The sequence below is a fragment of the Sarcophilus harrisii genome, chromosome 2 (genome assembly GCF_902635505.1).
Source record: "Sarcophilus harrisii chromosome 2, mSarHar1.11, whole genome shotgun sequence".
Lineage (NCBI taxonomy): Eukaryota > Metazoa > Chordata > Mammalia > Dasyuromorphia > Dasyuridae > Sarcophilus > Sarcophilus harrisii.
Window position 1 is genome coordinate 314,017,200 of NC_045427.1, and position 27,997 is coordinate 314,045,196.

At 33.2% G+C, this 27,997-nt stretch overlaps 1 protein-coding gene across 1 annotated transcript; it reads left to right on the forward strand.

Annotated features, from left to right (window-relative positions):
• The first annotated feature begins 133 nt into the window (after positions 1-133).
• On the forward strand, positions 134-27,997 carry AP5M1 (adaptor related protein complex 5 subunit mu 1). The gene is made up of 8 exons (XM_031952636.1): positions 134-401; positions 4,095-4,734; positions 7,270-7,497; positions 16,237-16,376; positions 20,517-20,602; positions 20,685-20,803; positions 22,310-22,406; positions 24,591-27,997. The coding sequence occupies exons 1-8, from the start codon at positions 328-330 to the stop codon at positions 24,671-24,673; spliced, it is 1,467 nt and encodes a 488-aa protein (XP_031808496.1). The 5' UTR covers positions 134-327; the 3' UTR covers positions 24,674-27,997.

The window sequence follows — 27,997 nt, forward strand, 5'->3', positions numbered from 1 at the left end:
AAGGGGAGAGGTCGGGAGCTGGATCTCACTGGGGATCCCGGCTGATTGCCTTGTGCCGAGAGCTTTCTTTGGCGCCTGTCATTCCTTCTCCTCTGCGGATGTGGCGTGTATTGACCGATGCGGTCGTACCAGCTTGAGCACCGGTAAAGTAGAGGGATTCTACGTCTTCCGTGAGCCAGAGCCCTAGGTGGCGAGGGGCCACCCGCAACTCCTGAAGAGACCCTTCAGGGCCTCCGTGGGGATCCCCCCCAAAACCCCAACTTTGGGCAGCTGCACTCGTGTGTTCTTTTGGCAGTAACCGAGACTGGCTATGACTTGGGCCCAGTCATGGCCCAGCGGGCGATTTGGCTGGTGAGCCACGAACCAGGAACCCCGCATGGCGGGACCGTGAGATTCTCCAGGTAAATATGAGTGCACAGCCCCGGGATCGGGATTGCTTAAGAAAATGCTGATTGCAAAATAACGGTTTGGTCACGTATACTTATTGTGTATCTAATTTATATTTTAATGTATTTAACATCTACTGGTCATCCTGCCATCTAGGGGTGGGGGTGGGGGGAACAAGAGGTTTGGCAGTTGTTGATGCTGTAAAGTTACCCATGCATATATCCTGTAAATAAAAGGCTATTAAATAAAAAAAATTTAAAAAAAGAAAATGCTGATTAATACTCGTTTTGTTGTTGAGCGGATGAGAATCACCCGCCCTCTTCCTACAGAAAGGGTTGTTTGCGCACTTAGCCTCGCACATTGCAAATCCTTTTGCTTGACTGGGTAACTAGATGTTTGGTTTATGTTTTGACGATTAAGTAGAGAAAATAACGAAACGAGGATCGTGCCCTGCGTTCAGATGTCAGTTTTGCTGATTTGCCACCAACCTTGTAAGACCTTGAACAAATCAATCCATTTCTCCAGGCTTCAGTTTCTTAATCTACAGAATTAGGAGTACAACTACTTAGGTCAGTGGTTCTCAAACTTTTGTTCTCAGTATCTTCGTGTGGTTAAAAAAAAACTATCGAGGATCTGTTCAAAGAGTTTTTGTTCACATGGGTTATATTTATAGCTATTTACGTTATTAGAAATAAAAAATAATTTTGAATTTGTAGACCCTCTGAAAGGGTTTCAGAGACCCCAACAATTCTTTAAACTACACTTTGAGGGCCACTGGGGTGATCAGTCTTATTCATGCTACTAAGAGATGGAAATTGAAATATTGTACTTTTGGAATTAGGCATGTGAAAAAAAATGGATATAGTTGGGAAATTCAAGATAATGAAATGAATGTTTGGTGTGATGGATATTTCTATTTTTTTCCTCAGTGAAAAACAATAATTAATTCCGCCCTTAGTTATTTAAGAGCAAACCACGGCAAACTAGCAATCCAGAAAAAGAAATTGAAGGTTGATCAAAAATCACCATGCATTTGTTAAGGATCTTTAATTAGTCAAGCCCTGTACTGTATTTATAACAAAGAATTAAAATAACCTTTAATCAAAAGGGTTTATAGTCTTAACAGACAATGAAATACATTTATAAGTAAATATAAAATACATACAGATAGGATTAAGGAGAGCAATAGTAGTTGGGGAGAAGTACCGAAAAAATTTTAAGGAAGATTTCACTTGAGCTCTGTGTCTTAAGAAAAGGATTCTAAGAGGAGATTGTGAAATAAAATAGATTGGCAATGCAGAAAGGAAAGTGTCTGATATTTGACATAAAAAAAATTTCTCTTAATATGGCTTTTTTCAACAATGAGGTGATTTAGGCAATTCTAATCGATTTGTGATGGAAAGAGCTTCTTCGTCCAGAAAGAGGACTGGAGACTGAATATGGATCACAATATAGTATTTTCACCTTTTTTGTTGTTTGCTTGCTTTTTGTTTTCTTTCTTTTTTTCTTTTGCTTTTTTAATTTGATTTTTCTTGTCCAGGATGATAAATGTGAAAATATGCATAAGAAAAATTGCATATATTGAATTATTTGCAGTCTAGGGGGAGAGTGGGGGAAGGGAAGGAGAAAAATTTGAAACACAAGGTTTTGCAAGGGTGAATTTTGAAAACTATCTTTGCATATTTTTTAAAAATAAAACACTTTTTTTAAAGTTCCTTAAGTTATTTTTTTCTTTATTAATTTTACACTCTAGACAGGTTTAGTTTTTTAGATTTTTAATAAGTTGTTTAATAAGGTAATTTAGAATCAAGACCCGAATTCAAATCCCAATTCTGCCATTTACTACTTCTCTGATTTTAGACTAGTTATTTATATTTTGTATTCCTCAGTTTCCTTATCCGTAAAAGAGAGTCAGACTTTGATCACTAAGTTTTCTTCTATTCAAAGTCTGTGATATTATGAAAAGGAGAAATTTACATAATTCATTTTTGTAAATAGGATTTTTAAAAAGTCTTTATTGTTTTTACTGTAATAATCAAAAGAGAAATTCATGTCATTGGATGAATTCTTCTTACCAAATTTATATTGAATGTTAACCAGCCACTGGTAGAATTTAACGAGACGGGATTCTTTCTTTCTTTCTTTTTTTAAAGGTTTTTATTTTCAAAACATATGCATGGATAATTTTTTAGCATTGACCCTTATAAAACCTTGACTTCCAAATTTTCCCCTCCCCACTCCCTCTCGTAGATGGTAAGTAATCTAATATATATATTAAACACGTTAAAATATATGAGACATAATTCTTAATCTAGCAAACTACCTTTCTTAGAAGCAAAAGCTGATTTAGTGCCTTTTAAAGCCTTAGATGTATATAAATAAAGGTAGGGGAAACTAAGTGGCGATACGCCACTTACAGAGTACCAGATCTAGAGTCAGAGAAACTCATTTTTCTGATGTCAAATTTGACCTCTGATGATACTAACAGCTTTGTTATTCTTGACATAATACTGAGCCCTATTTATTTGAGTTACTACATCCGTAAAATTAGCCGAAGAAAGAAATGGCATATCACTCCAGTATCTTTGCCAAGAAAATCCCAAAGAGAGTCACAAACAATTGGACTTGACTGAACAACAATAAATTAAAATTGGTCTTGGGTCATATCTGTCCCATAGGAGCCCCATTCTCCTTGAATCTATTTAAATCTTGTAGAATGAAAACAACTAGTTTTTAAAATCAAAAGATGGGTTTCAAATTCTGTGTTTTTGATCATAACTCCATTTTTTTCTGAGCTTATTCTGAAGATGTTGGAAAAGTTATCTTAAAGGTTTCTTTCAACTCTGACACTTGCATCCTATTCCAATCCATATCCTAGAATCTACTCAAAATGGCTAAATTGGACCTAGAAGTGATTTGATTTATCACTCAGCATTATTAAACACTATATGCTAAGCACTCTGCTAAGTCCTGGGGATAAAAAGAGAGGTAACAGTCCCTGCCCTCAAGGAGTCTGATTTATTCCATATTGTCATAGAATTTTAGAATGAAAAAGGACATTTGAGAATCCCTAATTCAATCTATTTATTTTCTAGGTAAAGAAACTGAGGCCAGTAGGAATTAAAAGTCTTACCTAAAGTCATTCATCTAGTTAATGATTACAGTATTTGGGATTGGTCTGTACTCCTATAAATTGTAGCAGAGAACTTCTAAAACTAAGAATGTACAATATTTTAGGATATGTGAAAGTCAAGTAAAAGTGTCTTATATACTCCCAAAAGAATGTATTAGTGATATGTCTGATATTACATATAAGGTATACAAGTCATAAAGAATTTTTTAAATTTTAGCTTTTTACTGCTAAGCTATGTCCTTTTGGACTAGAGAATCAGAGAGACAGAGACAGGAAAGTAACAGTAATATGCTGAATCTTCAACTTTAAATCTACCCATTGAATTAAAAGGTTTGAGCTTCCTATATAGACTTGGGTCACATCTCTTCCATTTCTACAACAATAAAACTATCATAATAAAAACACACTTGCTCAACTTTTCAGTATTTAAAATGACATCTTATGAAAGGATAAATAAAACATAAAGGAGTGATAAAGAACATATTATGAAGTTAACCATATTTTTTTTCTGTTGCTTTACTTCTATTTTGACTGTGAATCAGGAATAACACAAGCTTTTCTCTCCTTGATGCAGAAGGTATCCCACTGTTGAAAAACGAGCTAAAACATTCAACGGATCAAGTTATGTGCCTGTACCAGAAGATGAGCCCTTCTGTAAAGCTCTGCTTTTTGAACTCAGGTTATTGGACGATGATAAGGATTTTGTGGAGAGCCGTGATAGCTGTTCACGAATCAGCAAAGCTTCAGTCTATGGACTTCCCATAGAAGGAAGAGAACTATGGCCTGTTCTTGCCCTTCAAAAAAATGGCTTGATTTATGTTAGTGTTCCACTTGTTGAGCAAGCTTTGTCTACTCATCCACCACTCATTAGCATTAGTGGAATCTCACAAGCCTTCGATCTACTTTTTGGGATGATTGATTTTTTTGATTCAGGGCCCAAGACTGAAGCTGATCTGAGTACCAAAGTGAGCCAACTACCTGATCTGCTCTTACATGTTTGTCCATTTGGCACTTTGTTGGATGCCAATTTTTTATTAGATAATTTTAGTAATCTTTCAGTAAATCAAATCCCCAAACAACCAGCATGGAAAGCTGGTAGTTACAAAGGAAAACCACAAGTTACTGTTTCTATCACCGAAAAAGTTAAATCCATGCAATATGATAAGCGGGATGTAGCAGATATGTGGCAAGTCTATGGAACTATAACCTGTAAGGTGAGACTGTAGTGCATGTTAAATGGATCTATTTTACATATGTTGAGAAAAATAAAAGTGTTGTATTTTGGTATTGCAACTTAAATTTTATCTTTGGGGTAGTCCAAAAATGTCCAAGTGGTGTGAACTCTTAATGTTATTATTAATGAAGGATGATTTGATTTCTTCCTGAGTTTCTCCTATAAAATAAGGGCTTTGGATTAAGTGATCTCTAAAATCCTATTTAAAATCCATCTTTAACCTTAGTGAGATATGTTGTCCCACCAATTTGCCAGTAGATTTTCTAGAAGGTAAAACCAAATAGTCTCCAAATTGGTAGCTAAAATCATTAAAAAGCCTTTTTTCCCCATTTTGTCTTGTTTTTAAGTAATCCTGGAGTCCAATTTAAAGCTAAAAATTATGAAAAGACAATGATGATCTTAATAAAAAGGCTTACTTTTAAGATCGTGTTTAAAAATGTTCCAAAACCTATATAAATAATATACATAAGTAAACATTTTATAGCCATTTTAAAATAGCATTTTTTTTAGATTGTTTCATTCTCTGAAATCTCAGTCTTTATGCTTTAAATCTAGGTATTGACATTTAACATTTTGATGATATATAGCTACTAAATATGTTGACAGTATTAATATAAGATATAATGCTATGGTCTTTAGATATTTCTGAGTCACTAAAGCCCAGCTTCTTAAACTGTGGTATGCAGCCCGCCCCATATGGGAACTCATAACTGAATGTGGAGGTCACTAAATTATGATTTATTACAATAGATATTTGATTTGTATACTTATTTTATCTACCCATAGAAGTTAGGTAAAAAATGTTCAGGCAAAAAGGGGCACAAGTGGAAAAAGTTTAAAAAGTCCTGATCTAAAAGACTTCACTATTTAAAGGAATCTTATTTTGAAATTTTGTGTAAAGCAAATGTTTTGTTCTCATATAATTTATATTTTGAATGTGATAGAAAGAGTACTGGGTTAAATACCACAAGATTTGGAAGCAGAGGCTTAGGCCTACCATAGTTAGAGAGTTAGAGGTCCTTTCCTTAATTCTAAATACTGATGACTTTATATTGTGTGTGTGTGTGTGGAGGAGAGGGTGGAGATAGGGGACAGGAGGAAGAGGGAGAGAGTCTTTTTAATAAGATAGACTTATATCTTACAAAATGTAATTCCCCCTCACCCACCCTTTTTTGGCATAGAAGGAACATGTGCAGAAGACAGAAGTTGCCTCTACCTATGAAGATTGGCTAATCTTTTGCATTGTAGAGTTTTAAAAGATTGTTTGGAACATGAGAGGAGGTGTAGCCTGTGTTTGGACATCTAGTATATGTTGGGATCAGATTTTAATTCTTCCAAACTCCAAGATTGACCCTTTTGTCAATTATGCTATGCGACATTTCTGAAATGTATTGCTTTGTTTTAAGTTACTAATGATTTAGTCATCAAAGTGAACATAGCAGCTAAGATAATAATGAGCTATACCAGGAAACAATATTGCTATTTTTTTTTCCATTACCAAGAACATGAATTGAATTATATGCATATGGACTTAATGTTCCCCTCTTCCTTTTTTTTTTTTTTTTTTTTTAAAGTGTAGCAAATTAATGGCACTTGGTTGCTAAGAAATTAGGATAAATTAAGGAAGAGAAAAGGAAGCAGTGATATAATAGCCAGTTTCAGTGCCAGGAAAAACTGGAATCCAGTTCTACTTCTAACATAATTAAAAATGTGAATTTGACCAAGCCACCCAATCTGTGATGCCCTCCCTCTGCAGTTCTCTAGAACATTAAAATTCTAAGAAGGTGCCTACTTATTTTGGAGTTTCCTAAAAGTTGTAGATCCTGTCTCTTTCCTCAGGGGAAGAAACACATTTTCATTCTTCTGTACAAGCCCACCTCAAATTTATATTCATTTATAAATACATTATAATTATTAGAATGCACTTATGAAGGACTTTTTTATTCTTGATGCAGAGAAAATTGCTCATAGAACTGTTTTCTGCCTGCTTATGTACTTATGCCCCAAAATAAACACATTGATGTGAACACCCATTATTCAGGGTATTTAGATTAGATAGTAGATTAAAATTTTTAAATATTTTTATGTCAAGGATAAATATGTCTTAGGGGCAAAAGCAAAGTGATATAATATGAATTTATATCAGATAAAGTAGTCATTGAAGTTCCATGCTTATACTCAATAAAGCAAAGAAAAGCAAATAACTCTACTAAAGTTCATCTGGAAAGATTTCATATAAATGTCTAAATTGCTAGAATTGGGAGATAAGGAGACCTGGATTTGAGTTCTACTCTTGACACTTGAACCTTTGTTTTCTCATGTGTGCAAAGGGGATAATGCCCATAAAATCTACTAAGAGAATTATTGTGAGGCTCAAATGAGATAGTATATAAAATATATATAAAGCAATAAAATACATTGCAGATATTAAAATGTTATTTAAGTATCTGCTATTATTGTTATATTATCATCTTAGGATCTTGTTTTTAATAATCTTGTTTGTTTTTTTTTAAAGTGTGATTTGGAAGGAGTCATGCCAAATGTTACGGTCAGTTTGAATCTCCCCACCAATGGATCTCCACTTCAAGATATTCTGGTGCATCCTTGTGTGACTTCCCTTGATTCTGCTGTTCTTACTTCCAGCAGCGTTGATATAATGGATGATTCTGCATTTAGTGGGCCTTACAAATTTCCATTCACTCCTCCTTTAGAGTCATTCCACTTATGCTACTATACATCTCAGGTAAAATATGTATGTGTCTGTCTTTGCATATTTGTATATAATATGACTTAGTGGTAAGAGAACTAGTCTCAGAGCCAGGAAGACCCAGGGTTAAATCCTGCCTCTGGTACAGTTTACATAATCCTGAACCAGTTATTTAATTTCTCAGTGCTCTAGGAAATTCTTGAAGAGCTGGTGGCAATCTACCTAGATAAAGGGAGTTATCTACACAGGTAGAATCAAAGGCCTGTTTTTTTAAATAACTAATCTGTATAATTTATAGTTATTATAAATAAGTAAATAATACATACTTGTTTCAGAGCAGAATTTTCATAGGATTTCATAGGATCCTGAGTGAAAGTGAAGATTTAAAATTTCACTGCAAGTTCTTCTGATTTCACTAAATTTTTGCAACATTAAATTCTCTAACTTAAGATTACCTCACCTTGTTTACATTGTTTAGAACAATGGTCTGTTACTCAACCTTATCAATAAAGAAAATTTTGAACATAGGCTTCCAATATATTTTAATATTTATTTTTAAATAACATGAATGTATTACTATACTTACATGTTAAATGTGTTGTACTATATTGCATAACATTAACTATACAAGCATATTAAATATGTTCTACTAAACTAATAGATCTTTTGGGGATCTGTGTTGACTTAAAATGTCAGATAAACAATAACTGTTTCTATGTATTATTATTTTCTATTTTCTATGTATTCTTATTTAGTTAAACATTTATGAATTACATTGTACTTTAGTTCAAGTCACAGGAGTTTGTCAGAGTTTGATATCTCTGTTGTAAAATATGCCCCCAGAGTAAAAAATATGCAAATATATACATATACATTATAAAAGTTATATTATTTTCTTCATGATCCTCTTTTTGGAGATTATTTTGATTCCTGCTCCTATATTATCTTGCTGTCCCTAAACAATATCATCTTAGGGTCATAACAGATGAGAGATTTTTCAGGAAAGATTAGTAGAAATACATTTTTAAAATATTCTTTTTGTCATTTTTTCTTAATATATTTTATTTTTTTTCCAATTTTTTAACATTTTTATTTAAAGTTTTGAGTTCCAAATTCTATTCTTCCCCATGCTCCCTACTCCCTGACATGGTAAATAATCATATATAGATTATATATATGCAATTATGTAAAAACATTTCCATGTTAATCATTTGGTACTGGAAGACTAGAATAAAAGAAAACAAAATGAAAGAAAGTGAAAAACAGCTTGCTTCTATCTATATTCAATCAATATCAGTTCTTTTTCTGGAGGCAGATGGTATGTTCCTCGTTAGTCCTTTGGGATTGTCTTAGATCATTATATGCCTAAGAGAATATTGCTTCCCTATGTATCAGTTTGTGTAAGTCTTCTCAGGGTTTTCTGAAATCATCCTATTGAAAACAAATTCTGAACCCCACATAAAGGTACAGCAAATGAACAAACTCAGGATGTGTGAAGCAGTTTAAACTTTTAATATGTTCTTGTGGGCAGTGACTGTGGAGCTTAAATAAGCTCACACACATCAGAGTGCAGCCTTTTATCCCTTATCCTGGCCACAAAGTCCTTCCCTCATCTCCCCTGTGTCTTTGGGTGATGAAGGTAACCTATATTCTTGATGCTTGTACAACATACATCCCTTACTATGTCCTCCTTCCTGCTACCTTGTATGACCATTAGAATGAACCTTAGCTCCTCCTGAGGAAAAGTTAATATTTATGAAAGAAATAAGTATGCATACTCTAGCTAAGCTGTGATCTTTGCCCTGTCTTCAGCTTTTTTTTTTTTTTTTTTTAAACTACACAACTAATTCTGTCCATTTTTAACTAGTGTCCACTGGTTTCAGAAGTTTCCCTGTTACAGTTTTCCTGCACTATGGGAACATAAATGTTTATTGTTTTTTCACAGTACTGTATGTCATTATTTATAGCACAACAATATTCCATTAAATTCATATGCCACAACTTGTTTAGCTATTCCCTAATTGATGGGCATCCCTTTAATTTCCAGTTCTTAACTACCACAAAAAGAGCTGCTATAAATATTTTTGTACAAATAGGTCCTTTTCCTTTTCTGGGGATGTCTTTGGGAATACAGACTCAATGATGTTGCTATATCAAAGGGCATGCACACTTTTATAGCCCTTTGGGCATAGTTCCAAATTGTTCGTTAGAATGATTGGATCAGTTCATAACTCCACCAATAGTGCTTAGCATCCCAGTTTTCCCATATCTCCCCCAGCTTTTTTCTTTTGTCATGTTAGCCACACTTATAGGTATATATTGGTGTGTCAGAGTTACTTTACTCTGCATTTTTCTGATCAATAGTGATTTAGATCATTTTTTAATGAGTAAAGATAGTTTTGATTTCTTCACCTGAAAACTATCTGTTCATATCGTTTCACATATTATCATTTGGGGAATGACTTGTATTTTTATAAATTTGACTCAGTTCTCTATATATTTAGGAAATGAGGCTTTTATCAGAGATATTTATTGTAAAAACTTTTTTCCCCCAATTTATGCTTTCTTTATATAGTTTTTTTCCCCCCATTGGTTTTGTTTGTGCAAAACATTTTTAATTTTATAAAATCAAAATCATTTATTTTATATTCTATAATGCTCTCTGTATCTTCTTTGGTCCTGACTCTTTCCTTAACTGTAAATCTGACAGATAAAGTATTCCATGCTCTCTTAATTTTCTTATGATACCACTTTTTATGTGTATATCATCTACATGTTTTGAGTTCATCTTGGTATATGGTGTGAAATGTTAGTTTATAACTATTTTCTGTTGTTCTGTTTTCCAGTTTTTCCAGCAAGTTTTTATCAAATAATGAGTTTTAGTTCTAAAAGCTTAGAACTATTATGGTCAATTACTATAACATAATTTGTATCTAATCATTACACTGATCTACCACTTTGTATTGTTTTGATAATTACCACTTTATAATACAGTTTGAGATCTAGTATGGCTAGACTACTTTCATAATTTTTTTTGCCATGGATTCCCTTGAGCCAAGAATATCCTTGATATTCTTGAGCTTTTGTTCTTCTAGATGCATTTTGTCACTTTTTTCTAGCTTTATAAATTTTTTGATAGTTTGCTTGGTATATTACTGAATAAATAGATTAATTTTGATTGAATTCTCATTGTTATTATATTGATTCTAAATGGGATTTCACTATCTCTTGCTGTAGGCCTTTGTTGGTAATATAAAAAAATGCTGATATTTGGGTTTATTTTTTATCCTGCAACTTTGCTAACATTGTTAAAAATTCAAGTAGGCTTTTTAGTTGATTTTCAAGTGTAATATATCATCTAGAGAGGGATCCTTTTGTTTCCTCACTACTTAGAATAATTAAAAAAATTTTTTTTGTTTTTTATTACTATAGCTAACAATTGCTATAACTAGTACAGTATTGCATAACAGAGGTGATAATGGTCATCCTTGCTTCCCCCCTGATTGAATTGGGAACGTTTCTAGCTAATCATTACAGGTAATACTTGCTTAGTAGTTTTAGGTAAATAATACTTGTCATTTTAAAATAAGCTTCGTTTATTCCTATGCTCCCTAGTGTTTTTAATAAGAATGGGTGCAGTATTTTGTCAAAGTTTTTCCTGTCTCTTGAGATAAATCATATTGATATGGTCAATTATATTTTACTGATAGTTTTCCTAATAGTGAGCCAGTCTTGCATTTCTGGTATAAATCCTACCTGATTCTTTTGATACATTGCTGTAATATTTTTGCTACTATTTAACTTAAAATTGTTAGCTTAGTATTTATTTTAAAAATTGGCCTATAATTTTATTTCTCATTTGACTCTTCTTTTGAGCATCAACACCATATTTGTATCCTAAAAGGAATTTGGTAGGATACCTTCTTTGCCTATTTTTCCAAATAGTTTATATAGTTTGGGGATTAATTGTTCTTTAAATGTTTGGTAAAATTCATTTGTGAATCCCATCTGATTCAGGAGATTTTTCCTTAGGAAGTTCATTGATGACTTGTTCAATTTCTTTTTCTAAGGTTGGGTTATTTAAGTATTTTATTTCTTCTATTAATCTGGGTAATTTATATTTTTGTAGATATTCATCCACTTAATTTGTATTGTCAAATTTATTGTCAAGTAGTCCATTGATTTTTAAATTATCTGTCCTGGATCTGTTTTCTTTTTTAAAATATTTATTTAAGACTTCAATACAAAATAGGAAGGGGAAAAAAAAGACAGAAAAAGGAAAGAATATATTACCATGCGCACAGTAGAACATGAAAGGATTCAGTATTAGGAGGGTCCACACTCCTCTGTGGCTGCAACCTCTGGTCTGCAAGCTAGTGCTCCTCACTCTGGGACTTCAACCCCAGTACAAGTATGAGCAAAGCAACAGAGACCTGCTTAACTAGCAAAGAGACCCCTATAATCTTCCTCTGAACAATTTTTTTGACCATCTTGCCTGAGACTGAAAGCTCCAAAAGCAGCTGCTATTTCTGCTGTTTCACTGACTCCCAATGCCTACTCCTGGTTTGCGGGGCCCTAGGCCACACTGGCCCAGTTTGCCCTAGATTGTATTCCACTTCATTCCAGCGAGGCAGACCTTTCCTACTGAGTTTCTAAGTTGTCTTTGGCATCTGTGGACTCAGAGATCTGGAAATCGCCTTACTGCCACTGATTCAGTTGCCCCAACGCCTCCTCCTTGGTTTACTGGGGCTGGTCTGCCAGCACTGGACTGCCCTCCTTTCTCCTGGTATCCCAACCCTTCCTGCCAATCTCCTAGTTGTATTGGACTGGAAAATTGTTTTACTCCCTCTTTGTGAGTTCTACCACTCTAGCATTTATTTAAAGTAATTATTTAAGGTGGGGCTTCTGGGAGAGCTCAGATGAGTCCCTGCCTTTACTCTGCCATCTTGGCTCTGCCCTCACTTATTCAATTCTAATTTTGAAGGAATTAAATATGTACGACATTTTCACTGAGCTTTTATACTTCTTTTTCCATTTGGTCAGTTCAATTTTTTAAGGAGTTTTTTTCCCCTTGGTATATCTTTGTATATCTTTTCCTAAACTATTAACTCTTTCAAATTTTTCATACATTACATACATTTCCTTTTCCCAGTTTTTATTCTACTTCTCTAATTTGCTTTTAAAAATCCTTTTAAAATTCTTCTAGGAATTCTTTTTAGACCAGTTACCAATTACATTTTTCTCTTGAGGTTTCACATGTAGCTACTTTCATACTATTTGTCCTTTTCTAAATTTATGTTCAGAGCTATTTACTTTTTCTTTGCTTCCTTGTAGATTTTTTTTTTCCTTTCCTTTTCCTCCCATCTACTTTCCCCAAGAAGGCTACAGTTAAGTGTGGATATGGTTATATATGCTTACACATATACACATTCATACATATACATATATATATAATTATACACACACACACACACGTACATTTATATGCATCTTTGTAATGCCATCCCATACTTGTTTCTCCTGTATTCCTGTGAAGGTACATAATATAATCTTTCATAAGTCCAGGTCTTTTCCCTATTTTTCTAAATCCACCAATGCACCATTTTCTTTACCACAGCAATATTCCAACCTTGTACTATCTAGTTTTATTAAATAGTCTAAAACAATATTGATTAATATGGCTGGCATATGAGTTTCCTATTTTTCTTTTTTTATTAAATCATTTTAACTTTAACTTTATCTGAGATCAATGATTACTAGCCCTGATTTTTTTCCTAATTAGTTCTACTCTTAATCATTATTATGTTTATATCTCTTATTTCCTATCCCTTACTTTTGCTTTACTTTTACCTGTTACCTTCCTTGCCTGCTATTACTTAACCTACAGCCCCCCCCCATGCAAGAATCCCTCCCTTATTGTCTTCCTCTCCTTTTCCCTCCTCTATTCCTTTCTCATTAATCTATATACCATATCCTTTTCCATTCATCTACATACTTTCTGCATCCCCCATTCCTATTCCCTGCTCTTCTTATTTCTTTACAAATTTATACTTTTATGCCCTTCTAAAACTATATGGATTTTTCCCTCTTAAACCCATTCCTAATGGGATTAAGATTCCAGAACTATTAGCCTTCCTCCCACATCTAATTCCTCTTTGCTAAGTCTTGTTCTTCATTCATATAATATAATTATCCTTTTTACCTTTTCCTACATGATTTTGCTTTTTAGAATTGCATCACACTTGGCTCCGACTTTTTAGAATCCTATCATACACAGCTATTTTTTTCGAACTACTCAATTGCTAATGATAGTCATAGACATATGATTTACATTTCCACATATAAAACATACACAATTCGTCCTTATTGAATTCCTTGAAATTAGTCTTTGATATTTACTGATACTTCTCTTGGATCTTATGTATCATATTTTCTACCAAGTTCAGGGTTCTTTTGCAATGAAAATCCTGGAAGTCTAGCAATTTTTTTTTTTTAAGATTATGTTTAATTTTGCTGGATATATTTTCAGCCACAATCCTAGTGCTTTTTTTCTTCAATAAATATGTAGTGTTCAAAAACCTGTGGTCTTTTAATATTGCTACTACTAGGTCTTGTGTGATTCTAATTATGGCTACACCATATTGAATTGTTTTGTTCTTGTTGCTTATAAAATTTTCTCCTTGATTTGGGCTTTTGGAATTTGCCGATTATGTTGCTATTAGTTTTCCTTGTGAAATCTTCTTCAGGTGATCATGAAGTTTTATTTTTTTCTATTTGTACTTTCCCCTCTAGTTCTAAAACTTAAGGATAATTTTCTTTTATTATTTCTTGTATTATTGTAACAAGATTTTTTTTTTTAATCATTGCTTTCAGGTAGCCCAATTATTCTTATGTTTCCTCTTTTTGATCTAGTCTCCAGGTCTGTTGGGCTTAGTGTTTTTATGTGAGAGTTGGCTTCTGGTCCTGCACTGTCCCAGGTTTTTTTGTGTTGGGATTCTGGGTCTCACTGCTGGCTTTTACTTAGCTTCAGGGCTTAGCAGTTGGAGGTTGGGTTTCCCTGTTAGTTTCCCCTGGGTATGGAGTTTACCCCCCATTCATTCTCTGCAGAAAAATTTGAATTCTTGGCACTTGGAGACAGAAACGAGGCATCCAATATTTTATCTTTCAGAATCTTCCCCAGAGGTGGGACCCTGCTACTGGGTTACTATGGAAACAGGGACTCTTTATGCATGGGCCTTAGAGAGAAATTTTATTACTGATCTGCCAGGGGAGGGGAAGGGGGGGAGGTCTTGCTATTTAGTTGCTATGGAAACAAGATCTCTGCTGGGTCTAGAGGGTACTGCTGTTGGCCAGCCCTAGGGACAGAACTAAGGCAGTTTTTCTAGTTGTTTAGAGGGGAATTTTGAAGAGCTTCAGAGGGTTCCTTCCTCACTCCTCCCATCTTGGCACCAGAAGTATATTAACAAATATACTGGATAAGATATTGTGCTAGGTACTGGGGCTAGGAAAAGATACTTGTAAGACATGGACCAGTCGTTTTAAGTCTATTCTAATGAAAAAACTCAAGGTAAATACCCAGTTCGTTAAAATCATAACTATATTCAATTCCTTCAACGAGAATGAACACAACTATTATACTAATATAAAATATTTAAATTTAAAAAACCACAAGCCAAGACTAAAGTGGAGGAAGAATTGGTGCATAATAATATTTTGTTCACAGGTGATTGTGCACTCAGTACAACATCTGAAGCTGAGATGATGCTGGATTTATTCTCTCCTCCTTGTGCTAATTTGGCCTAGCAATTCCCAAGAAAAACATGTTTTCCACCATCCGGCACCATGCTATCCTTATACAAAACCATCAGTTTCAGCAAATGAAGAAATTTTGAGTATTGTAGATACTTGGATGTATGCTTTTCAGGGATGTTCATATAGATGGTAAGGTTGATTCATGCATTGCCAGAGCAAATTCATTGTTCAGGAGGTTCCAAAGAAAAATGTAGGAGAAAAGAGTTATTAGACTGTTCACCATTCTGAAGATCTACAGAGCTATTTTGCTGACCTCATTGTTGTATGCCTTTGACACTTGGACAACAAATTGGATTACTTTCATTTGAATTGTTAGGAAGATTCTGAAAAATCACCTGGCAAGTTAAAATACTGGACACCTAGTTTCTATCTGCCAAGAATTCAAATTTTTCTGCAGAGTGAAACTGATGGGCTGACCCTATTGTTCAAATGCCAAATATGTCTTTGCTAAAAGACTGTTTTACAGAGAATTCATGCAAAGAAGATGCTTACATTGTGGTCAGAAGAAGTGATACCAGAACACTCTCAGGATCTCTCTGAAGACTTGGGAATCAGTTATTTGATGTGGGAGAAGCTGACAAAGGACTGCCCAGCATGATGTTCTCCCATCAAAGAAGGTGCTATACTTTATGAGCAAAGCAGAATTGCAATAACTCAAGAAATATGAGATGTGCAAATTTAGAGACATCTCCCCTTCAAATGTTCATATGAATTATTTTTGTTGAACTTGTTTTTAAGTCATATTCATCTGGATAAGCCACAATTGGGCATGCTGTACTGTGACTTCAATATAGTGATGTCATTTTGGTTCTTCAAGGACAAAGGACAACCATAACATAACTGTAATTATATATAGTTACAATATAGTATATATAACAATACTGTAACTAATGGGTAGGTTTATCAATGACTATTTTACATGTAGTTGGTGAAAATTATTAATTTTAACATGTTTGTTCTTAGGTTCCTGTCCCACCAATTTTGGGATTTTATCAACTGAAGGAAGAAGATTCACAATTAAAAATAACCATCCATTTAAAACTTCATGAAAGTGTGAAAAATTGCTTTGAGTACTGTGAAGCTCATATACCTTTTTATAACAGGTAATACTAGTTTAGTGACAAGATTTCTCCATTTTTGCAATATTCTCTTTTTTAAAAATAACTATTCTCTCTTCCTTGTGCTAATTTGTTTTAGTAACACCAAGAAAAAGATGTTTTTCATCATCCTAGCACCATACCATTTTTCCAAATACATAAAAAATTAGTTTTCAACATTTACTTTTGCAAAACCTTGTGTTCCAAATTTTTCTCTCTCCCTTCTCCTCCCCTAGACAAGAAGCAATTCAATATAGTTTAAACATGTGCAATTCTTTTATTTTTTTCTTTTTCTTTTCTTTTTTTTTTCTTTTTTTTCCCAACTTTTATATTTTGTTTTATTTATTTATTTATTTATTTTTGTTTAATAGCCTTTTATTTACAGATTATATGTATGAGTAACTTTACAACATTAACAATTTCCAAACCTCTTGTTCCAATTTTTCACCTCTTAACCCCTACCCCCTCCCCCAGATGGCAGAATGACCAGTAGATGTTAAATATATTAAAATATAAATTAGATACATAATAAGTGTACATGACCAAACTGTTATTTTGCTGTACAAAAAGAATCAGACTCTGAAATATTGTACAATTAGCTTGTGAAGGAAATCAAAAATGGAGGTGGGCATAAATATAGGGATTGGGAATTCAATGTAATGGTTTTTAGTCATCACCCAGAGTTCTTTCTCTGGGCGTAGCTGGTTCAGTTCATTACTGCTCCATTGGAAATGATTTGGTTGATCTCATTGCTGAGGATGGCCAGGTCCATCAGAACTGGTCATCATATAGTATTGTTGTTGAAGTACATAATGATCTCCTGGTCCTGCTCATTTCACTCAGCATCAGTTCGTGTAAGTCTCTCCAGGCCTTTCTGAAATCATCCTGTTGGTCATTTCTTACAGAACAATAATATTTCATAATATTCATATACACAATTTATTCAGCCATTCTCCAACTGATGGGCATCCACTCAGTTTCCAGTTTCTAGCCACTACAAAGAGGGCTGCCAACAAACATTCATATGTGCAATTCTTTTAAACATATTTCCATATTCATCGTGCTGCTCAAGAAAAAATCAGATCAAAGGGGAAAAAAATGACAGAAAAAACAACAATAAAATAGTTCTTTCTCTGGATGCAGATGGTCTTCCATCACGTATCTATTGGAATTGCCTTGAATCATCTCATTGTTGAAAAGAGCAGAGTCCAATCAGAGTTGATCATCACCTAATCTAGTTGCTGTATGCAATGTTCTCTTGGATCACTCAGTTATATGGAGATATAAGCCTCTCCAGGCTTTCTGAAATCATCCTGCAGATCATTACTTATAGAACAATAATATTCCATTACATTAATATGCCCTAACTTATTCAGCTGTCCCCCAGCTGATGGGCATTCAATTTCCAATTCCTGCCACTATAAAAAGGGCTGCTACATATATTTTTGCACATGTGGTTCCTTTCTCCTTTTTTATGATCTTTTTGGGATACAAATCCAGTAGAGATACTGTTGGATCAAAGGGTATGCACAGTTTGATAGCACTTTGGGCATAATTCCAAATTGCTCTTTAGGATGGTTGAATCAGTTCACAACTCTATCAACAAAGCATTAGTGTTCCAGTTTTCCCACATTCCCCCCAACATTTATCTTTATCTTTTCCTATCATCTTAGCCAATCTGAGAGGTGTGAAGTGGTACCTGAAAGTCTTAATTTGCATTTCTCTAATCAGTACTGATTTAGGGCATTTTTTCATGTGACCAAAAATGACTTTAATTTCTTCATATAAAAATTGTCTGTTCATATTCTTTGAACATTTATCAATTATGGAATGACTTGTATGATAAATTTGAGTCAATTCTTTATATATTTTAGAAGTGAGGCCTATATCAGAAACACTGGATATAAAATTTTTTTCCCAGCTTTCTGCTTCCTGTCTAATCTTGGCTGCATTGGTTTTGTTTGTACAAGAACTTTTTAATTTAATGTAATCAAATTTTTCCATTCTGCCTTTCATAATGTTCTCTAGTTCTTTGGATATAAAATTCCTCCCTTCTCCACAGATCTAAGAGATAGACTATTGCTTGGTCTCCTAATTTGATTATAGTATCATCTTTTATGTCTAAATCCTGAACCGATTTTGACTTTAGCTTGGTATAGGGTGTTAGATGTTGGTCAGTACCTAGTTTCTACCATATTTTTTCCCAGTTTTCCCAGAAGTTTTTGTCAAATAGTGAATTCTTATCCCAGAAACTGGGGGGTCTTTGGGTTTATAAAACCTTAGATTACTATAGTCATTGACTATTGTGTCTTGTGAACCTAATCTATTCCAGTGATCCACTACTCCATTTCTTTTCCAGTACCGAATGGTTTTGATGATTACCAATTTATAATATAGTTTTAGGTCTGGTAGAGGTAGGCTACTTTCCTTTATATTTTTTCCCCATTAATTCCCTTGAAATTCTTGACCTTTTGTTCTTCCAGATGAGTTTTGTTATTATTTTTTCCTACCTCTATAAAGTAATTTCTTGGCACTTTGATTAGTATGACACTGAACAAATAGACCAATTTAGATAGAATTGTTATTTTTATTATTATCTTAGTCTACCCATGAGTATTTGATATTTTTCCATTTGTTTAGATCTAATTTTATTTGTGTGAAAAATGTTTTGTAATTGTGTTTATATGCTTCCTGGCTTTGTCTTGGTAGGTAGACTCCCAGCAATATTCTCTTTAAAGAATATTTGTTTAGGCAAGTAAGGATTTTCAAGTTAATGTAATGATGTTAGTTCTTAAGCTATAATTATAAAATCACAGACTATGACAGTTGGAAGTGACCCTAGCATTCTATCTAAATGAAACCATACCCAAAAGTAGTTCCTACTACTCAACAAATATTTATTCAGTCTCTGAACACCCCCAAAGAAGGGGAACCCACCACTATCACCATTACCTATCCAAGTTGCTCATCCCACTGTTAGATACCTAATTTATAGGAAGTTTTTCCTTTTTGCAACTCTACCCCTGTTCCCAATTCTATCCTCTAGGGCCAAAAAGAACAAGTCAGATTCTTCCTTCACAGGACAGTCCTTAAAATCCTTGAAGAGAGCTGTTAGATCCTGCTATGTCATCTTTTCCTCTGGTTAAACATCCCTAATACCTTAATGTAATGGATTCAAGGCCTTTCGCCATCCTGACTATTTTCTTTTGGATGCTCTCCAGCCTATCAATGCCCTTATAAAGTGTAGCTCCCCAAAATTAATCCATACTCCAGTCGAGATCTGACAAGGGCAGAATACAGTAGGACTCCTATATCCCACATCCCATCTTAATGCTGCTGGCAATATTAGCTTTTTTAACATGTGTGTTTCACACCGACTATATTAACTCAAGTCCACTAAGCAACTCAGATCTTTTTCAGAGCGACTGTTCTATAATCATGTCTTATACATCTGACACTTGTACAGTTGTTTTTGCTTTTGTACTCAAATGCAAGACTTTATATTTATCTCTATTGAATGTCATCTTATTAGAATCAGTTCACTATTCTAAACCTCAGGTCCTTTTGGATTTTATATTACCTATCACTACCTGTTTTGTTTGATCTTTAAATATGATAGAAATGCAAGTATACTTTTATCTAAGTCACTGATTAAAATGGAAAACAGCACAAAGTCACATTTATTTCAACAAGCTAAACATGATATAGCCACCTAGAAATCATTATCAGAACCCGAATATCTACCCACAAGATCATGGTCATCTCGTCTGACACCATCATTTTACAGATGAAGAAATCAAATCTTAAATAAACTTCCCAGTGTCACAGAGGTAATGTGTGAACTAGAATTCAAAGTGAGGTTCTATAACTCAAAAACCATATTGTACTTCATTTAGAAGCCAATTTAGAAATAGGAGTTTGTGTTGTCCTTATATTAAGTATTAGGGTTTTTTTTGTTTGTTTGTTTTTTGTTTATTTTGAATATTTTTTAAAAATTTGTTGTTGTTGTTTTCCTAAAGTAAATTGGGGTGAAGTGACTTGCCCAGGGTTACACAGTAAGAAGTAGCAAATATCTGAGACCAGATTTGAACTCAGGTCCTCCTGACTTGAGGGCTGGTGCTAAAATTTGGTTGTTTTTTTTTTCAGAGGTCCAATCACCCATTTGGAATACAAGGCCAGTTTTGGCCAGGTAGAAGTATTACGAGAGAAAAGCCTATTAGTCTGGATTATAGGTGAGTTTCTTTTCCCTCTTTTTTTTCTATTACAGGTGTCTGTTAATCTGGAATGATTGGTTAACGATATTCCTATTTTCAGGGCAAAAGTTCCCCAAATCACTGGAAATTAGTCTTTCTGGAACAGTAAATTTTAATGCTATGGGTCATCAAAAGCAACCAGTTGATACTATTTGCATTGGAGGTACAACATATGTAAAAGTAAGTTATTGAATGTATTTGTATGAGTAAACTACATTAAGAACCTCTCCTCTGAACAAATAAGGCATAAAAGGAAAAGATAAAAAATTAAAAACAGAGATTTTTAGGCAGCACAATTAGCTATGGAGATTATACAGATAGAAGGGGGTATAAGATACTAGCAATCCAATATAAAAAAGATTTTTTTCAATCCAAAAGGAGACAAAGAAAAAATAGGATAGCTGTGCATTTTAGGTGCAAACAATTCTATACACCTTAGAAACTACTAGAGGAATTGCCCTAGGGGGATACCAAACATAGTTCAGATACAAAATTTAGAGACAAACATTCCCAAATATATTAATATAATTCCTACCAACCATAAAAAGCAGCTAAGTGGCACAGCATATAGAGTGTTAGGCCTGAAGTAAGGAAAACCCATTATCCTGAGTTCAAATGTGGCCTCAAACACTTATTAGCTATGTAACTTTGGACAAGTAACTTAACTCTATTTGCCTCCATTTCTCATCTGTAAAATGAGCTGGAGAAGGAAATGGCAAAGCACTCCAAACAACTGAATAGCATCAACAATAAACCAACAAAAGACATTTTTGCAGTTTGGCTGCAAATAGCTTTACATGATGTGCTCCCTTTAATATAGTAGGATAAATGATAATTTTTGCAATGATAAATCACTAAAAAATTTAGTCATTTAATAAATCTGCCTTCCTCTCATTTGTCTTCCTTTGACATACTTTGTATATATCTTATATGTAACATATAAGTGAAAACGTGCACTCACACATACATATTTACATGTTTTTTCTATCATTGCATTGTAAGGTCCTTGAGGATAGGGACTCTTTGCCTTTCTTTGTACACACAGCAGAGTGCCTAGTATTTATTAAGTGATTAATAAATGCTTGCTGACATTCCATCAAGACATTGAAGTAATCTTGTATCTTCAAAAGCTGTTCCTTTAAAAAGCAAAGGGCTCATAAATCTTTGCTAACTGATAAAGCTATGAATATGAGTCCAGTACTAAATGATAGTCTCTTAAGACACAACTGGTGGAAATTTGGATATAGTACTGGCATGGAGTTAGAAAGATCTGCATTCAAAAGTGACCTCAGACATTTTGTAACTGTGTGACCCTAGATAAGTAACAATTTCTTAGTTCTCTCAAGTGTAAAATAGGGATAATAAAAGCACAAGATTGTTGTGAAGATCGAATGAGATAATTTTTGTAAAAGACTTAAAATTATATTTTTATATATATATGTATTATGTTTTGTTTTCACTACATGACCAACCACCTCTTTTCTCACCTATACATTTCTACTTCTTACACTTTAGGAATCATTAGAAATGTATGTTAGCCTACTTACACTAATCAAAAATATTTACATTATTTCCTGGTTTTCATGTTTGTGATTTTTATGTTGTGAAACATGTGAAATAAACCCACTGTAGTTGTGAGCAAAGAAACTATATGGATATTATGACCTGGATTTTTGTTTTCTCCAGCTTTATTTTAGGATTCCAGATTACACACTCACTGGGTGTTATGCAGATCAGCATTCAGTTCAAGTGTTTGCATCAGGAAAACCTAAAATAACTACATGTAAGTTCCCTAGTTTTAAACTGAACTGGAGGAAGTATAACAAAAATTTAATGTAGAATAAGACTTCACGTGTTGTGGTATGGTCCCAGTATATTAAATATAGATAAGTTTGGAGTACCTTACAAGGACACTTCTGTTCTTGTCTAGCCCATCACATTCTGATCTCTGCCTTCTTCAAACTTACAAAGCAACCCACCAAAACTGGATGCGTAAAAGAGAAAAGGCCATGATAGGTTCAGCTGGGTCAAAAATTAGATTTTTCTTCTTCTTAGTAAATAGTAAACAGAATTTTTTTTTTTGTTTACATATAATTGCTACTTTAATAACAAATGGTTTTTTATCTTTAAGAAAATATTTTTGCTAATATTTACTGAATACCTATATATCTGACAAATATTAAATGCAGATATATGCTTTATAATCACAAAACAACTTTACAACAAGTTTTAAATGATATACAGGTAAAATATTGAAGTGACACAATAAAATAGTGACTGGAAATTCAGTTAAAATATATGTAATTTATACATCTTGAAAGAAAAGAATTTTTTTTTTTAATTTTTAAGTATTTTTTTTAATTGGTGGGTAGAAATCCTGAAGTAACAGGAAAAAGGAGAAACAGAGGGAGTAAAATCATAACTTGAAAGGTATAAAAGATTCTTGGATCAAGAATTACAGAATTCCAAAAAAAAAAAAAAAAACTGTATGATGATGATAGAGAATTGGGCACTGCATGAACAAAAGTGAATCAGTCTCCTTTAGTTGGTTGATTTTGCTTTCTTTCTGTATTATCCATCTTTTCTTAAAGATGTACTTCCATCTCTAACATCTCTGATTTGTTTCAAGGTACAGTTTAAGTGCCACCTCTCAGTCTTTCCTAATCCCCCGTGCTGCTTATGCTTCCTCTCCAAAGTTATTTTTAATTCATTTGTACATATTCCATATCTGTACATCTTGCCATCTCCATTAGATTGGGAGCTCCTTGAGGGCAGAGACTGCCTTTTGACTCTTTTTGTATGCCCAGTACCTGGCACATAGTAGGCATGTAACAAACATGAAGTGAATTGTTTAACTTTTTAATCTTTGTAGAGCCAGCACATACAGTAAACCTTTAATAAGTAATTGGTTTTTGACTACCTTCAAAGAAAGTTGACCACTAAGTGCTTAGAGATAAGTCATAGATACTAAGGAAAACTATTTTGGAAGACACAGTGGTAGTTGACAAACAGCATTAAAGATTGTATAATTCTTGATGATGAATTGGGCCTAATTGACTCCATGTCTAAAACATTTTAAGTATTCACTAACTTAAATAATTAAAATAGATTGAAAAATAATTTTCAGACATACATCTTTATAATAAATGACCAATTTAGCACAACCCTGTCATAATATTAAAGTAAATGGAGCCAGTTTTTAAAAAGGACCATCATACAAACCAGTATCCTTCCATAATTAGTTTCTAAATAGTTGCCATAACAGTAACAATTATTACTCATTCTTTCACCATTATGGGCTATAACAATATTAGAATATTTAAAAGTTACAATATAGTTAGGCGAGCAGTAATCTTACTACTATGGTATTCTTTAGTCACAAGGAATGAAGAAAAATGTTAATTATACTTGCCTAATAAAAGCTGCAAAATTGAATTTTGCAAATGTAGAAAGGATGAAATTTAAATTTTATTAGGGAGCTAGCAAAGGTTCCTGTGAGAGTAACTTTGTAACAAGTAATTAAAAGATTATTTTAGCTGGGATATTTTAAGTGAAAGAGAAGACATCAAGCTTAGAATAAGGGATACTAATTATGAAGTTGCAGTAGTAAAAATGAAAACTGATTCAAGTATAAGTAAGGATTTTTCAATGAGTGAGAGGTTAGGAGTACATACTAAGGAAAATGGCAGGATTTAGCATAGCAAGTGTAAGGAATATTTGAATAATACCTTATAAGCTAAAAATAAGCAGATCAATCAGTGAATATTAAAATTTGTTACCGCTTCTAGAGTGTTACAATGGTTGATGGTATATTAACATATTGATAAATAAAATCAGTAAGATATATATATATATGAATTTTGTTGAAATTATTTTCATATGGTATTGGTATCATTTTCAAAGTCAACTTCATAAAAGAATTTGTGCTATTAAAGAATGTATAACATGTTTCTTGTTTCCTTTTTAGGCCGGGAGTTGATTTCATCTGATTACTACATCTGGAATTCCAAAGCCCCTGCACCAGTAGCATATAGATCATTATTTCTATAACTTTCTGATATTTAAAAAAAGAGGAAAATTTAAATGATATTAACATAGTTAAAATAAAATTACTGTCATTTACTTTTTAATATGTACATTTCTCCCCAATGGAAATGAATCATGGATAGATTTCTTTTTTTAAATGGCAATGTGTTTAGTCTTAAGTCTTGTAAAAGAAAACATTTTAAAAGCTGATTTTCTACTCTGTTGCCTTTTTCCTTGCACAAGCTAAAATCCACAATGGAAAAGAATATGGTTTAATGGAAAGGGCCTAGGATTTGAAGCCAGAAAACTAGGGCACAAATTCCAATACTTCTATTTAAGCAAGTTTTCTAGGCCTCAGTTTTTTCTCCTTTGTAAAATGAGGAATTTGAACTTTAGAGGCTATAATAGTGATTTTTTAAGACTGAATACACAGTACCTTGCACAGGATGAGCCTCTCAGTAAATGTTAGCTGAAGTTAATAGTAGCTACATCAAGAACAATGGCTCCCTTGGAAATGTAGTCATAAAAGGACAGAATTGTTTTAATGTGAAATTGTTGATATCAGTCAAAACTTTCCTACTTATATGAAACTGCATAATCCAATTAAAGATGTTTATCTTTGTTTTCTATGACTACTCATCCATTTTTGCTGAAGTTTTTCTTTAGAATGACATTGAGTCTATTAAAGGGCAATAAAAGCCCACCTTTTAAGAAGGGCTTGATAATCTGCTGCTTTTGTCTTATTTTTTAAAAGATAAATTTGAATGTATGTCTTTTTTCTTTTCTTTTTTTTTTCTAACTACCTTCAAGGATTCAGTTATAAATGCATTCATATGAAAAAATTAAAACCATACTTGGTATAGAAAGTATTTTTTAACATTTCAATTACATACAGCATATTGTTTTTATTTCTTTTTCTCTGATTTCCATGTCTTTCAGAATCCATTCATTCTTGCTTCTTACTTTAAATTGAAATCTCTTAAGTCTAAGTATTTTTACATGTTTGTCTTTTCAAAACTTAAATGTCAGAAATAATATGATTTTTGTTTTACAAAATAAATACTGATGTCAAATATATTGATACTTTGGTTTTTGAAAATTCTGATGAGAAAAAAATATTGCATAAATCTACTAGCTCTTTCAAAGAAGAGCAATGGCTTAAGGGTAACCTGGAACATTAGGACATGAAATAACCACTTCATTATTGTCAATAATTCTATGCTATTATTAAAATGCAACATTTTCCATCCAATAAGTTTGAACTTTTTTACATTGTAGGAGGATATCATTGTTTAGATAATCTGCAAAGTAACATTAGCTGAGTGTCACCATCAAAAATTAAACCATCTGGAAGATTACTGGTTTTTACCTAATTTTGTATTAGTTTAGCAAAGTACTATGAGTTATGTATGAGATTCATATTGGTTAGCAGGAAATTTTTATGCAATCAATCTCTTTTTAGAAAACTTTAAATAAAAACCATAATTATCTGGTTTGAAACCAATTCTAGAGACCTGAAGGAAATAAAAAGAATAAGAAATAATGTGAGGAAGGAAATGTGATACCATCAATTATCTTTCAGAACATTACAGAACTAAAACCAGTTCCTATTTTCATTCCATTGAGATCAGCTGAGTTCACTGTGATACGTTTGATTTTGTCTAGAAACTTGTCACTTCAGGATAATTTCTGAAGACAAAGTCTATTTCCCATTTTGTAGGTAACCTGTTTAATGTTTTCCCTGTGTCTGGGAACTCCTTAGTGTAATTAGCGACCTTTGAACTCCACAACTAATCCTGAGCTATTTTGTATTCCTTACTCATCTTTAAGGCTGGACCTTTCTTTTCTTTAGAGTCCCTTCCACAATTAAAGAAGAAACAGCTGCATTTCAAAGGGATTCCGATTCTAGAAGCTTAATCGTGATTGACATGTTCTTATTCTAAGCTATAAGACGCTCTAAGAGTCCTTTCTTGGGTTAAAACTTCAATCATTTTCTAAAAAATTATCTCAATATGGGTTTTATTCATTTTCTTTGATAACCATTCTCTGCATTTTTTTTTTTAACTTGAAAGATGCTTTGGATTTCCAATGAATACAAGTTCAATGAAAGACTGAATCATATTGGACCCAGTCTAGATGCAAAAGTAACTAAATTACTTTGTGTCAAAATATGATTATGAAATCTGATGTCTGCTATATAGTTAGCTTTTTCAGGATGCCTAACAGGTAAGGAAAGTATAAAACTTTGAGAAAGTGACCATTAGAAAAAATATATTTATGACACTGATAGTTTAACTTGTTTTTTTAATCTCAAAAAAAAATTTTTTTTATGCTTTAACCTTGGGCTAATGATTGTATCAACTCAAGCATCTTTTGGTTTTTCAGTATCTGATGTAAATGTCTTCTTCACCTGTTGTAAACAGCATTATTAGAGAGTCTTGTGAGAATTATTTCTAGCCCTTCTTAGAGATGCCACATAGCTTTAAAATTTCAAACCCATTTATAATGGTTGTGGTTTCTTATGTTATCAAGTAATATTAAAATTTCAAAGCAAAGTTTATAACTTCTATTTTTTTTTTTAAATTAAAGACTTCAAAGCACTTTACAGATATCCATACAACCTCACCTTTTAGGGGGAAGGTAGATAAGTAGAATGATCATAAAGAGTTGCAGAGACTGCTGCCAGAACACAACAGTTGTTTCTAAGACAAAGGTCAAAAAGGGGGTGTTAATAAACAGTCCTCAGGTTTAAGGGACTTTTTTAAGGATTACATCTTAAATTCCAACAAATCAGATTTAGGAGTTACTACTGAAAGTGAAATTGATCCATCCCTCATCCAAACTTTGCAATACTTTCCTGTTCTGACATCATTTAGATAGTTAGCTGTATTATCAGATTAGAAACCATTGTACAGGGTTGCTGAAAGGAAAAGGAGGCAAAAAGCTAAACATGGGATGAATTCTGAACCTTTTAACCTGGCTGAAGTACGTGGTCCCTGTTATGCAAATACCTTCAATCCTCTGCTAAGTTCAGTGGAAATAATTTTCTTGAATGACAGGTTTATTCAGCAAGGATTCAGTTGGTGATTAATCCCCCTTTGATCTAGGGTATTTCACTTAACTACCAGTTACCTCATTCTGACAAAGTGCAACTGAGATTAGGGAGATCACTAGAACACTACCAGGGTGTGCGTTTATTCTTCATAACCTTTTAAAGCAAGGGCCAAGAATGCAATTTATTTTCCGTATTTGAAGTTGTAAAGTCCTGTCTACTAAGTTGGAAAGTCAATTGAATACCAAATGAAGTTTATTTCTTACTCAATGGAATAAATATTTTCTTTGCTGGAA